At 37.7% G+C, this 14009-nt stretch overlaps 1 protein-coding gene across 3 annotated transcripts in view; it reads right to left on the bottom strand.

Moving 5' to 3' along the window:
• The window catches only part of NGLY1 (N-glycanase 1), a 56582-nt gene that overhangs the window by 17763 nt on the left and 24810 nt on the right, over positions 1-14009 (bottom strand). For all 3 annotated transcript variants that reach the window (XM_070577438.1, XM_070577440.1, XM_070577439.1), the window contains exon 5: positions 1171-1393. In XM_070577438.1, coding sequence (XP_070433539.1) covers positions 1171-1393 — 223 coding nt within the window. The remainder of the gene's footprint in view (positions 1-1170; positions 1394-14009) is intronic.

Here is a 14009-nt window from a genome sequence, read left to right as displayed (position 1 = left end):
TTATCTTCAAATCTTTGCAAAATGCCTGTACAAATGTATAGTGAATAAAGAGATAACTTGCACTAATTTTAGATAATTATTGGATATTGGATATGTTTATCCTATATTCTGTATATCATAGGACTGATTTTTAGTTAGGACAGAGCTGAGTCCCTAAGCTCCAAAAATTAGGTATTTCAAAAACTTGGTATCTTTTCTTGCCTGATGGTACAACCAAACTTTACAAGTATCGCCAATTAAGAAAACCTAATATGAGGCTTGTAAATTAAAAGATGGAAAAAGTTAATCAAAAATTTCAAATTTATTTAGTTTAAAATTTAGAGATACGAGGGTAGGTCAGGTTGAGTGGAGGAGGCACCTAATTAAAACAAACTTCTATTGTTATAAAAAGAAAGCAATATGATGGTACTATACTATACTTCTATCTTTCATATTACCATCTGATGATTAAGTACAGCATTGTATTTACTATCACAATTATAAGTATTATTATTAATGTTGTTAGTATTATTTTTCTTTGCTATCAAGTATTATTATAAAGTTAAAAACTTAAAATTCAGGGGCTGGCCCCGTGGCCGAGTGGTTGGGTTCGCGCGCTCTGCTGCAGGCAGCCCAGTGTTTCGTTGGTTCGAGTCCTGGGCGCGGACATGGCACTGCTCATCGGACCACGCTGAGGCAGCGTCCCACATGCCACAGCTAGAGGAACCCACAGCGAAGAATATACAACTATGTACCGGGGGGCTTTGGGGAGAAAAAGGAAATAATAAAATCTTTAAAAAAAAAAAAACAAAAAAAACCTTAAAATTCACGTATAAAAAGAACACTACAAGATTTCCAGCGTTCAGTGTGCTAGTGCTACACTCAATTTATATTCTAAAGCAAGAGTTAACTTTTCCTATAAAAAGACAGTAAATATTTTAGACTTTGCAGGTCATATGGTCTCTGTCACCAGTATTCAACTCTGCCATTGTAATGTGGAAACATTTATAGACCATAAGTAAATGAATCAGCATGGATGTGTTCCATAAAACTATTTACAAAAATAGTTTGCCAACCCACGTCCTAGAGGAATGTATTTCTAATAATTAGAATGAAGATAAAAAGTTTAATAAAAATTCTAACCAGTCCTTTAAGAGATTACTCTGACTCTATTATCCAGTGGATACCCACCTTGGGAATCGATTGCTGAGCTGGCATGCATCACAGTAATGATCTTCTACTCTGTTCGCACCCCACTTCAGCTCATCATCATTGGGGGATAATGATTCATCTCTAGACCTAGTCTGGCCACCACATTTGCTGCAGAAAATGTCATTCACCCATTGAAAAAATTCTTCCTTAAACCAGTGTAAAAGCTCGAGCAAAAGAAAATCCTCTTCACTTACATTAGTACCTGAGAAGTTCAAAGAGAATCAAGTAAGAACTAAAGCTGACAAAAACTAAAAATATCCATACATATTTTATTCTCAAATATGGAGCTGAAATATATGAAAATATTAGATGATCTAAAAGGTTTTCACAAATATGATGCAAGAAAGAACTGTCAGTATACTGTGAACAAGCTGAAGTATGATGACAACACACTACACGTGGAGGACAGCAGGCTGTTTACCACTTTGCACCCTCTAACTGACATGATGCATTAACAAGTGAGCTGAACACAATCAGCTCTCAGGGAACCATGGTCAGTTTGGAATTGATCCCGAAACACACGGGAGGTAAGAAAATAAGTCTGATTTTGAAAAACATTTTAAAATACTATATTAAATTATCAAGCACATATACAAGTAAATATGAAACAATCACACACAGAAATTACAGAATTCCAGACACTTAAAAAATCATCCTATTAGCTTTCCTATCAGTGCTTCAACTATACAATATAATCCATCCATGGATACTTACCACAAAAGACATAAAAACATGACCATGTCTACATTGTATGTAACAACCCCAGCAAGTAAGCATGATATATAATGTTATGTCCATTTTATCAAATAAAAAGATCTCTCCTGACCATATTCAAGACTGTGGTATCTCTGGAAAGAAGGAAAAATAATCTAGGAGAAATATATAGGGGACTCTCATCTCTATCTTGAATGTTTATTATTAAAAAGTGATAATACAACATATATATCGAAGGAAATATATGGCTTAATGTTAAGATCTAATGAAGTTTGATTCTGGTCACAGGGTTTGATATATTATACTCTACTCTTGTATTTATGTTTGATATATTTCAAAATAAAAAAACTACAGAAGAAAAAAACTACAGAGAATATAAAAAGGCCAGAAACATATTATGTTCCTGGATGGAAAAACTCAATAGTCTAACGTTAATTCTCCACAAATTAATCTGTAATTTAATGCAATCCCAATTAAAATTACAAAATAATCTTTATAAGATTTGATAACCTAACTGCAAAATTCACGTGAAAGAGAAAATGCACAAAACAGTCAACATAACTTTGAATAAAAACCATGAAATAAATTCGTTTACTACATATCAAAACACATTACAGAATTCTAATAATTAAAATATTGTGATATTGGTGAAGAATAGACAAATCAATGAAACAAAAGAAAGAGTCCTGAAAGACAGATTTCTAACTGATACACAGTACTTAATGAAGTTAGCCTTTCAAAGTAGTTCTAAGAGGATGGACTGTTCAATAAATGACATTGGGACAAGTAGCCATCAAACTATCAGATCCCTACTCTACTCCATTCATTCAAATTTGTGTATGTAAGAAATATTATATAGAGAGAGGGAACACCATGAAAGTAACAGAAGTTACAAGAGAATGTTTATGACTTTGGGGTAGGGAAGGACTTCTTAAGCAAGACACAAATTGTAAAATCAATAATGGAAAAAATTAAATTTTCTTAAAATTTAATACTCTTATTAAAATGTCTAACTTTTGAATTTCAAAAGGTACACTAAATGAAATTAAACAAAGAATACTGGGAGAACAAAAATGAAATAGGAAAAGAAAAGTATCCAGAATTTATATCCTAAAAAGTATCCTAAAAAGAAAAAGTATCCAGAATATATAAAGAACTTCTACAAATCAGTCAGAATATAAACAAACCCATTAGAAAAATTCATAAAGTCCATAGAAGTAGTTCAATAATATCATGCAGCAGAAACAAATATGCTCAGACACTTCTGGTATAAAGTGGAAGACAATTTGTTTGGTGGCAGGATCCATTACAGCATAAAAGCATCACACAACCTTGACACTTGTATATCTGTCCCAGGGAAACATCTGTGCATGCATACCAGGAGGCATGCTTTACAAGAATCTTCACTGCAGCAGCATGTAGAACAGAGAAAAATGCTAAACAATCCCAATGTCCTTCATTAGGGAACCGTATAAATAGTTGTCTATGTATACTATACAGCACTATGGAGAGTTAAGATTGCTAAGACATATTAATAAATGAAAACCACCAGAGCTGACGATATATGGGATGCTAAATTTTCTGTAAACCCACACAACTTAAACTATTTATTTTTATAGATAACTATTTATGGGTGTAAATACAGAGGAGAAGATATGAAAAGGAACACATCACACAATACAAGTTGTTACCTAAGAAGCCAGCCCTAATGGCCTAGTGGTAAAAGTTCAACACTCTGACCACTTCGGCAGCCTGGGTTTGGTTCCCAGGTGCAGAACCAACCACACCACTCATCTGTCAGTAGCCATGCTGTGGCAGTGGCTCACATAGAAGAACTAGAAGGGCTTACAACTAGAACATACAATTAGGTACTGGGGCTCTGGGGAGGAGAAAAAAAAGGAGGAAGACTGACAACAGACATTACTCAGGGTGAATCTTTCCCCACAAAAAAAAAAAAAAAAAATTAAAACTTACCTGTTGAGGGAGGGCAGGAGAAATATTTGGGTGCTCTTTAAAAAAAAAAAAAGACAACACAAAGAAGGAAAACTACAGGCCAATATCACTGATGAACATAGATGCAAAAATCCTCAACAAAATTTTGACAAACCGAATACAGCAATACATTAAAAAGATTATACACCATGATCAAGTGGGATTTATACTGGTTCAACATCTGCAAGTCAATCAACATGATACACTACATTAACAAAATGAGAAACAAAAACCACATGATCATCTCAACAGATGCAGAGAAAGCATTCGACAAGATCCAACATCCGTTTATGATAAAAACTCTCAATAAAATGGGTATAGAAGGAAAGTACCTCAACATAATAAAGGCCATATATGACAGACCCACAGCCAACATCATACTCAATGGACAAAAACTGAAAGCCATCCCTCTGAGGACAGGAACAAGACAAGGGTGCACACTTTCACCACTCCTATTCAACATAGTACTGGAGGTGCTGGCCTGAGCAATTCGGCAGGAAAAAGAAATAAAAGGAATCCAAATAGGTAACGAAGAAGTAAAACTCTCGCTGTTTGCAGACGACATGATCTTATATATAGAAAACCCCAAAGAATCCATAGAAAAACTATTAGAAATAATCAACAACTACAGCAAAGTAGCAGGGTATAAAATTAACGTGCATAAATCAGTAGCATTTCTATACACTAACAATGAACTAACAGAGAAAGAACTCAAGAACTCAATCTCATTCACAATCGCAACGAAAAGAATAAAATACCTTGGGATAAACTTAACCAAGGAAGTGAAGGATCTATACAATGAAAACTACAAGACTTTCTTGAAAGAAATTGACAATGACATAAAGAGATGGAAAGACATTCCATGCACATGGACTGGAAGAATAAACATAGTTAAAATGTCCATACTACCTAAAGCAATCTACAGATTCGATGCTATCCCAATCAGAATCCCAAGAACATTCTTCACAGAAATTGAACAAACAATCCTAAAATTCATATGGGGCAACAAAAGACCGCGAATTGCTAAAGCAATCCTGAGCAAGAAAAACAAAGCCGGCGGAATCACAATCCCCGATTTCAAAACATACTACAAAGCTACAGTGATCAAAACAGCATGGTACTGGTACAAAAACAGGTCCACAGATCAATGGAACAGAAGTGAAAGCCCAGAAATAAAACCACACTTCTATGGACAGCTAATCTTCGACAAAGGAGCAGAGGGCCTACGATGGAGAAAAGAAAGTCTCTTCAACAAATGGTGCTGGGAAAACTGGACAGCCACATGCAAAAGATTGAAAATTGACCATTCTTTTTCACCACACACCAAAATAAACTCAAAATGGATCAAAGACCTAAAGATTAGGCCTGAGACAATAAGTCTTTTGGAAGAGAATATAGGCAGTACACTCTTTGACATCAGTTTCAAAAGAATCTTTTCGGACACTATAACTCCTCAGTTGAGGGAAACAATAGGAAGAATAAACAAATGGGACTTCATCAGACTAAAGAGCTTCTTCAAGGCAAGGGAAAACAGGATTGAAACAAAAAAACAGCTCACTAATTGGGAAAAAATATTTACAAGCCACTTATCCGACAAAGGGTTAATCTCCATAATATACAAAGAACTCACACTGCTTAACAACAAAAAAAACAAACAACCCGATCAAAAAATGGGCAGAGGACATGAACAGACATTTCTCAAAAGAAGATATGAATATGGCCAATAGACACATGAAAAGATGTTCATCATCGCTAATCATCAGGGAAATGCAAATCAAAACTACACTAAGATATCACCTTATACCTGTTAGATTGGCAAAAACATCCAAAACCAAGAGCAACAAATGTTGGAGAGGTTGTGGAGAAAAAGGAACCCTCATACACTGTTGGTGGGAATGCAAACTGGCACAGCCACTATGGAAAACAGTATGGAGATTTCTCAAAAAGTTAAAAATAGAAATACCCTATGACCCAGCCATCCCATTACTGGGTATCTATCCTAAGAACCTGAAATCAGAAATCTCAAGAGTCCGTTGCACCCCTATGTTCATCGCAGCATTATTTACAATAGCCAAGACGTGGAACCAACCTACATGCCCAGAAACTGATGATTGGATAAAGAAGATGTGGTATATATACACAATGGAATACTACTCAGCCATAAAAAAAGACAAAATTGGCCCATTCACAGCAACGTGGATGGACCTCGAGGGTATTATGTTAAGCGAAATAAGCCAGTCAGAGAAAGACGAACTCTATATGATTCCACTCATAGGTGGAAGTTAGTATATTGATAAGGAGATCTGATCGGTGGTTACCAGGGAAAAGGGGGGGTGGGGGGAGGGCACAAAGGGGGAAGTGGTGTACCCACAACATGACTAACAAAAATGTACAACTGAAATCTCACAAGGTTGTAATCTATCATAACATTAATAAAAAAAAAAAAAAAGAACTCAAGAACTCAATCCCATTCACAATCACAACAAAAAGAATAAAATACCTTGGGGTAAATTTAACCAAGGAAGTGAAAGACCTAGACAAGGAAAACTACAAGACTTTCCTGAAAGAAACTGATGATGACATAAAGAGATGGAAAGACATTCCATGCACATGGATTGGAAGAATAACCATAGTTAAAATGTCTATACTACCTAAAGCAATCTACAGATTCAACACTATCCCAATCAGAATCCCAATGACATTCTTTACAGAAATAGAACAAAGAATCCTAAAATTCATGTGGGGCAACAAAAGACCCCAAATTGCTACAGCAATGCTGAGAAAGAAGAACAAAGCTGGAGGCATCACAATCCCTGACTTCAAAGCATACTACAAAGCTACAGTAATCAAAACAGCATGGTAGTGGTACAAAACCAGGTGCACAGATCAACGGAACAGAACTGAAAGCCCAGAAATAAAACCACACATCTATGGACAGCTAATCTTCGACAAAGGAGCTGAGGGCCTACAATGGAGAAAAGAAAGTCTCTTCAACAAATGGTGCTGGGAAAACTGGACAGCCACATGTAAAAGAATGAAAATTGACCATTCTTTTTCACCATTCACCAAAATAAACTCAAAATGGATCAAAGACCTAAAGATTAGACCTGAAACAATAAGTCTCCTAGAAGAGAATATAGGCAGTACACTCTTTGACATCAGTATCAAAAGGATCTGTTTGGACACCATAACTCCTCAGACGAGGGAAACAGAAGAAGAATAAACAAATGGGACTTCATCAGACTAAAGAGCTTCTTCAAGACAAGGGAAAACAGGATTGAAACAAAAAAACAACCCATGAGTTGGGAAAAAATATTTACAAGTTATTTAACAGACAAAGGGTTAACCTCCATAATATATAAAGAACTCACACAGCTCAACAACAAAAAATCAAACAACACAATCAAAAAATGGGCAGAGGACATGAACAGACATTTCTCCAAAGAAGATACACGAATGGCCAATAGACAGATGACAAGATGCTCATCATCACTAGTCATCAGGGAAATGCAAATCAAAACTACACTAAGATATCACCTTACATCTGTTAGAATGGCAAAAATAACCAAAACAAAAAGTGACAAGTGTTGGAGAGGTTGCGGAGAAAAAGGAACCCTCATGCACTGTTGGTGGGAATGCAAACTGGTGCAGCCACTATGGAAAACAGTATGGAGATTTCTCAAAACATTAAAAATAGAACTACCATACGACCCAGCCATCCCATTACTGGGTATCTATCCTAAGAACCTGAAATCAGAAATCTCAAGAGTTCGTTGCACCCCTATGTTCATCGCAACATTATTTACTATAGCCAAGACATGGAAGCAACCTAAGTGCCCATCAACTGATGAATGGATACAGAAGATATGGTATATATATACAATGGAATACTACTCAGCCATAAAAAAAGGATAAAATCGTCCCATTCACAACAATATGGATGGACCTTGAGGGTATTATGTTAAGTGAAATAAGCCAGACAGAGAAGATGAACTCTGTATGACTCCACTCATAGGTAGAAGTTAAACATACAAAGAGAACTGACTGGTGGTTACCAGGGGAAAGGGGGGCGGGGAGAGGGCACAAAGGTGAAGTGCACCTACAACATGACTAACAATAATGTACAACAGAAATTTCACAAGGTTGTAAACTATCATAATCTTAATAAAAAGTTAAAAAAAAACTCAAGAAAGCAAAATAAATAAATAAATAAATAAATGAATGAATAAATAAAGAGTTGTTACCTAAGGAAGAGGAGGATGACTATTGGCAGGGGGAATTTAGCTTTTCTGTATAACAAGAAAGTTTCTAACAAGAAAGTTTCCATCAAGAAGATATTCATGACTGCTAGACTAAAAATGAACTGTTGGAAATCAAGCACTGCCATCCTTCTTCTCCATTGAGTCCCTAGAGCAGCCAGAGGGATCCTTTTAAACATGCAAGGTAGACTATGTCATTCAAAACCCTCCAATGGGTTTCCATCTCAGAGTACAAAGTCTCTACTCTTGTTCTTTCAGCTGGCCCCCTATGGAAGGCTGAAACAGGGCCCCCACAAGATACCTACATTCTAACCCCTGGAGCCTTTGAATGTTACTATACGTGGCCAAAAAAAAAAAAAGGGTCTCTGCAGACATGATGAAGTTAAGGATTTTGAGACAAGGAGATTATCCTGGATTATCTAGGTAGATCCTAAATGCAATCAAACATATCCTTAAAAGAGGGAAGTAGAAATTTTACATGCACAGAGAAGGTGATGTGAAGGCAGAGCAGAAAGAGATTTGCAGATGCCGGTCTTGACAACTGGAGTGATGCCGTCACAAGCCAAAGACCGCAGAGAGCCACCAGAAGCTGGAAGAGGCAAGGAAAAGATTCTCCCCAGAGTCTCCAGAGGGATGTGGCCAAGTTGACACCTTGATTTCAGCAGAGTGACACTGCTTATGGACTTGTGGCTTCGAGAACTGTGAGAGAATAAGTTTCTGTTGTTTTAAGTCACTAGGTTTGTGTAAATTTGTTACAGCAGCCACAAGAAACTAATATACCCCCTTTACCTCTCTGACCTCTTTCTGTTTTCTTCATTCTGCTATAGCCACAATGCCCTCCCTGCCATCCCTTAAACATGCCCAGCTCACTCCCACCCAAGGGAGCTTCTGCAGGTACCAGTGCCCTCTCCCTGAAAATGACTGCTTTCCAGAGAAGCCTTTCCAGACAACCCTACAGCAAACAGCATTCTTCTAGTCACTCTCTGTTCTGGTATCCTAACTTATGTGTTTTCCTGGCACTTATCACTATCTGCCACATTTGAGTATTTGGGTTTTGTGTGTGTGTGTCTAACCCCACAATAGTAGGGACTTTGTTTTGGTCACTGCTGTATCCCCAAGACCTAGGACTGTGCATGCTGCACAACAGGTGCTCAGTAAATACTTGAATGGATGACGGAAGGACTAAACAAACAAGAAAGCCTCATACTACTCCTTAGGCTCAATACTGTTCACCCAATAGTCATTATGAAGATGGGAAAAGAAGGGAAAGGAAGACAGCACACTTGTACTTCTGTGTTACATATATGTATTTATTCCAGGTACACATCAGCAGCTTTCCAGCTGAAAGTAGGACTATCGCACAGATAGTGAGGCCTAGCTAAGGGTAAGAGTTCCTTGGTTAGGCAATCTCCTTAGTTACGGCTCAGGGAAATGAAAGTGGAATCCCCTTTGTATAGGATAAGAGCTCAGAAAGTTCAGAGATGAGGAGTTAAAGGGAGGTTTGACTTAATGCTAAATTCTGTGAAGATAATATTTAGACCATGGGGAGAATATTTTAAAATTATAATCAAGACTTCAAATTAATAAATTTAGCATCTTCAAAAAAACCATATAAATACATTTCTGGTAACTTTTCAGTGACAAAAATAAAATTAACAGGATCAGGCCTTAACTCCACCCTATGAAACCACAGGCATCAGTGTACAAGAAACAGAATAAGAAGAAAATCGGTAAAAACTAAGTAGAGGTAGCCTCATGCTTAGACACACCTTTAAGACAATATTCTGCTTCCTAGGTCTTCATATTCAATTTAGTAGGCCAATATTATCACTTTTCCAAAATGACAGGGTTCCTCTTCTTTCACGAAGATGTTTCATCTGTATTTGGAACACTGAGTCATGACAAATCTTCAGTCTTCCAAGCCAGAGCTATCAAATCATGCTTCTCTGAGCCTCAACTAATTCCTAATTCTGGAGGTGTCTCAGTGGGGAGGGCTCCAAGGTCCCCACTTCTGCTTCAAACCAGAACACTTTTCCTAGTTCAGAAACCCAGAATAATATTTTGTCTGGGGAGGAAAAAAGATTCCACTGCATGAATGAAAGAAAATCACTGACCTGGACAGAGGATGCCTTGTCGTTATCTCAGTGCCAGACAGTGACTGGGAGACTGCTAGTTACCATAAAATATCCATTGGCCATTTCTTTATTTACAGAATTCCAATTTATTTGGGATGGCAACGCACCAGCTAAAAGACTACAGGTCCCAGCCTCTCTTGCAGCAAAGTGAGTCCAAAGGACTAAGCTTTATGTGAGACTCCAAGGAAGGCTGCTTCAGAAAGAGAACAGGCTTGGCTTAGAGGTATAAACCTTTTTGCTTTTTCTCCCTTTCTTTCTTCCTGATGCCTAGTCTGCAGATGTAATGGCTGGAGCTCTAACAGCCATCTTGGACTAGGAGGTAACCTGGAGGATGGAAACCATGTATGCCAGAGCCCAAGGATAGAAGGCACCTGGGCCTCTGATGTATTAGAATTTACCACTAGCACCAGACAGCCTACCTCAATAATTTCTTACATGAGAAAATAAACTCTAAGCCACTGGGTCAAATCATCATTACTCACAGCCCAACCTAACCCTAACTGATACACTGATTATGCCTACCATGCCACTTATTTCACTCTATGTTTAAATTTCCTTCACTTAATACACTACTCTTTCAGTTATCCTACTATTTTGCTAGGACTTTCAGTAATATGGAAATAATTCATATCCCCACTATCCAATAGGGCTGCCACTAACCACTTGTGGTGACTGAGTCCTTGAAATGTGTTGTGTAACTAAAGAACTCAATTTTTAATTATTTAATTTAAATGTAAATACCCACATGTGGTTCGCGCTACCCTGTTTTCTAGAACCTTTGCAATCCCTCCCTTCCCTCTTGTCTTTTCAATCTCAGCAATCTCATTTACTTGCACAGCTTTACCTGTCACTCTGAAGTGTACTTCAAGGCTTGACCTCTTAACGAGGCTCGAGGCCTACGTTTTCACCTGGCAGTCCAGATGATGTCAGCAGGTACCTTAAACCACACTCTTCATTTCCCTTCAAAGCCTATCCTATTGACTCCTCTCATCTTCTAGCTGCCTGGATTCAAAACTGGGCAGTCTTTTTTTGACATTTTCCTTATGCGTATGTAACTCCCCATGATATCAACTGTACTCATCACTGCAAATATCATATATTCTATCACCCCAACAACTCTTTCACCTATCTACTCCCTTGCAGAACAACACCTTGTTCACCCTCTTATTCCTCTTACATGAATTCTATTTCCATTGTGTTTTAACTCTCCTCTCCTTGCACTCTCTTGATTCTTGTTCATCTTACCAGTTATTGCTAAATTAATCTTCCTTAAGCACATCTCTGATGTTACTCACTTACTTAGAGCGTTAATGGTTAACTCTGCTGAATTAAGTAATCAAGAACAGCTGACTTCCCTGAGTATTTTATTTCCTCCTTTCTAATGAATAAGGTCACATAACATTTTTGCTGTACGTTCAATCATACTAACACTATAACATTAGCCTTATGACTAAGATATCTGCATCCTTCTATTTCTTTGGTCCTTACTTTCTATTTCAAAACCTTATTAGAAGTATCCTTTGTTTCATTTTACTTCTAATTCTTTTCGGAAAGATTAAAAATATAAAAATAAATTCAGTATACACTGCTCTGCCTGAAATTCAGTATCAACCAAAATATGGTCTCAGCCTACCTGATCTCTCACTATTGTTTTATCCACTTGCTACCCTACACATAGCCAGACTGTATTACTCATTGTTCCCCAGATAGAGTCTGCATTTTTCTTCCTCCACACATGCTGTTCACTACATTTGGAAGAAAATCCCTGATCTCTGCCTTAATATGTCCTTTGGCATCTCAGGTTATAAATACAACTCATCCTTCATGGTCATTAAAAAAGCCCAATCTTTTACTGATTTTCACAATACCATACTACCAACCTGATGTGCTCTTTCTTTCCTACTTAAAAATATAAAAACAGTATAATGGAGTTTTAAGTGTGAAAGCATATAAAGCAGTCCTCCCCTTATCTGCAATTTCGCTTTCCACAGTTTCAGTTACCAGCACTCAACTGCGGTCTGAAAATATTAAATGGAAAAGTCCAGAAATAACAATTCATAAATTTTAAATTGCTCGTCATTCTGAGTAGCATGATGAAATCTCACGCCATCCTGCTCCGTCCCATCCAGGACGTGCATAATCCCTTTGTCCAGCATATCCACACTGTATACACTACCTGCCCATTAGTCACTTAGTAGCAGTCTCGGTTATTAGATCGACCGTTGTGGTATTGCCATGCTTGTGTTCAAGTAACCCCTATTTTACTTAATGGCCCCAAAGCCAACCTTACTATTAGTTACTGTTGTTAATCTCTTACTGTGCCTAATTTATAAGTTAAACTTTATCATAGGAATGTAAATATAGGAAAAAACATAGTATGTATATACGGTTTGGTACTATCTGTGGTTTTAGGCATCCACTGAGGGTCTTGGAACTCATCCCCTGTGGATAAGAGGTGACTACTGTGTATATGAATCTTAAAAGTCATTTTCTGATGTGATGAAGTTATGGATAGCTTATCTTTCCCCTATTTTCCAAACTTTCTATGTAAAACATGTATTACCTTTATAATTAGAGAGAAAAAATGCCAGGGCAAATGTCAGTGCGGACATAGCTAACTGTTTCCCCTGCAGGCTCAGCCAATGACTCACACACACAACACGCTGAGTAAGCACCTGCTGAACAGGCATTTACGTCAGGCATCATATAAAGGACCACAGTACTTTGAAGTGGACAGGGCCTTTGTGAACACATATTCACAAGCATTCTTATTTTACAAATAAAAAAACCCTGTTAATCCAAGAAGATGAAGAACTCTCTCAAGGTCTCACAACAAACCGGTAGCTGAATTAAGTCCAGGCCCAGATAAGTCATCAAATAGGAGGAAATGACACCATATATTATTAAAATAAAGACAAAACCACCAAAACAAAAGGGGTAGCAAAATATCTAAATGACATGTGAAAACTGATTAAATGGTTAAAAAAGGAAAAGAGACACATAGTTAATCCCTCAGAAGGACTTCCAGTTTCAGCTCTGACATGTAAAAAGCTTAAGTTGTCATTCCCATCCTTCCAACAATAAAAAGCTGAACAAACCAGAAATCACTGACTTTTCCTGGACCCATCAGATAAGTGAGTTCACACGGCAAAACACCACCTTGAAATCAGGAGAAACAGACAAATACAGAGAATTTCAGCCAAATGCAGAGAATCACAGCCAAGATTTGCTACACGGAGCAGAAGCCACTGGAGCCATAAGCTTGTAGAAACACTTAAATGGTAATTTTGACAAACTGCTAGAGGCTGAATATGGACTAGTTTGAGAGTGAGAAATGCAATCTTGGGAGGGGTCCCTAACACTTCTGCGGGTTTTGCCTCCAAGAATCCTACCAGGTTCTCATGGTGAAGAACCAAAAAAGATCCCCTCATGGCTCTGGGAAGGAGAGGGGAAGAGTAAGAATTGTAAAGAACACCCAAAATGTTCTCCACAATTAAGGCCTAGTCACAGGGAGAAAGATTTTATCAGAGCCTTACCTGAAGTGGGGAAAGGGCATTTCCCTGACTCCAGCCCCCTCCAGCCTTCCTATGTCACCTATGGGGGGAAAACAGCTAAGGAAGACTTGAGAAGGTCACAGGTCTGCAGTGTATACAGGCCCTCTAAACACTGAGATTTAGTCATGAGATTATCAACTGCTTCCCCTCCTCCATGCCTTAGC

Source organism: Equus przewalskii, chromosome 15 (genome assembly GCF_037783145.1).
Source record: "Equus przewalskii isolate Varuska chromosome 15, EquPr2, whole genome shotgun sequence".
In the NCBI taxonomy this organism is placed as follows: Eukaryota; Metazoa; Chordata; class Mammalia; order Perissodactyla; family Equidae; genus Equus; species Equus przewalskii.
This window is presented reverse-complemented; position numbering and strand designations above follow the sequence as displayed.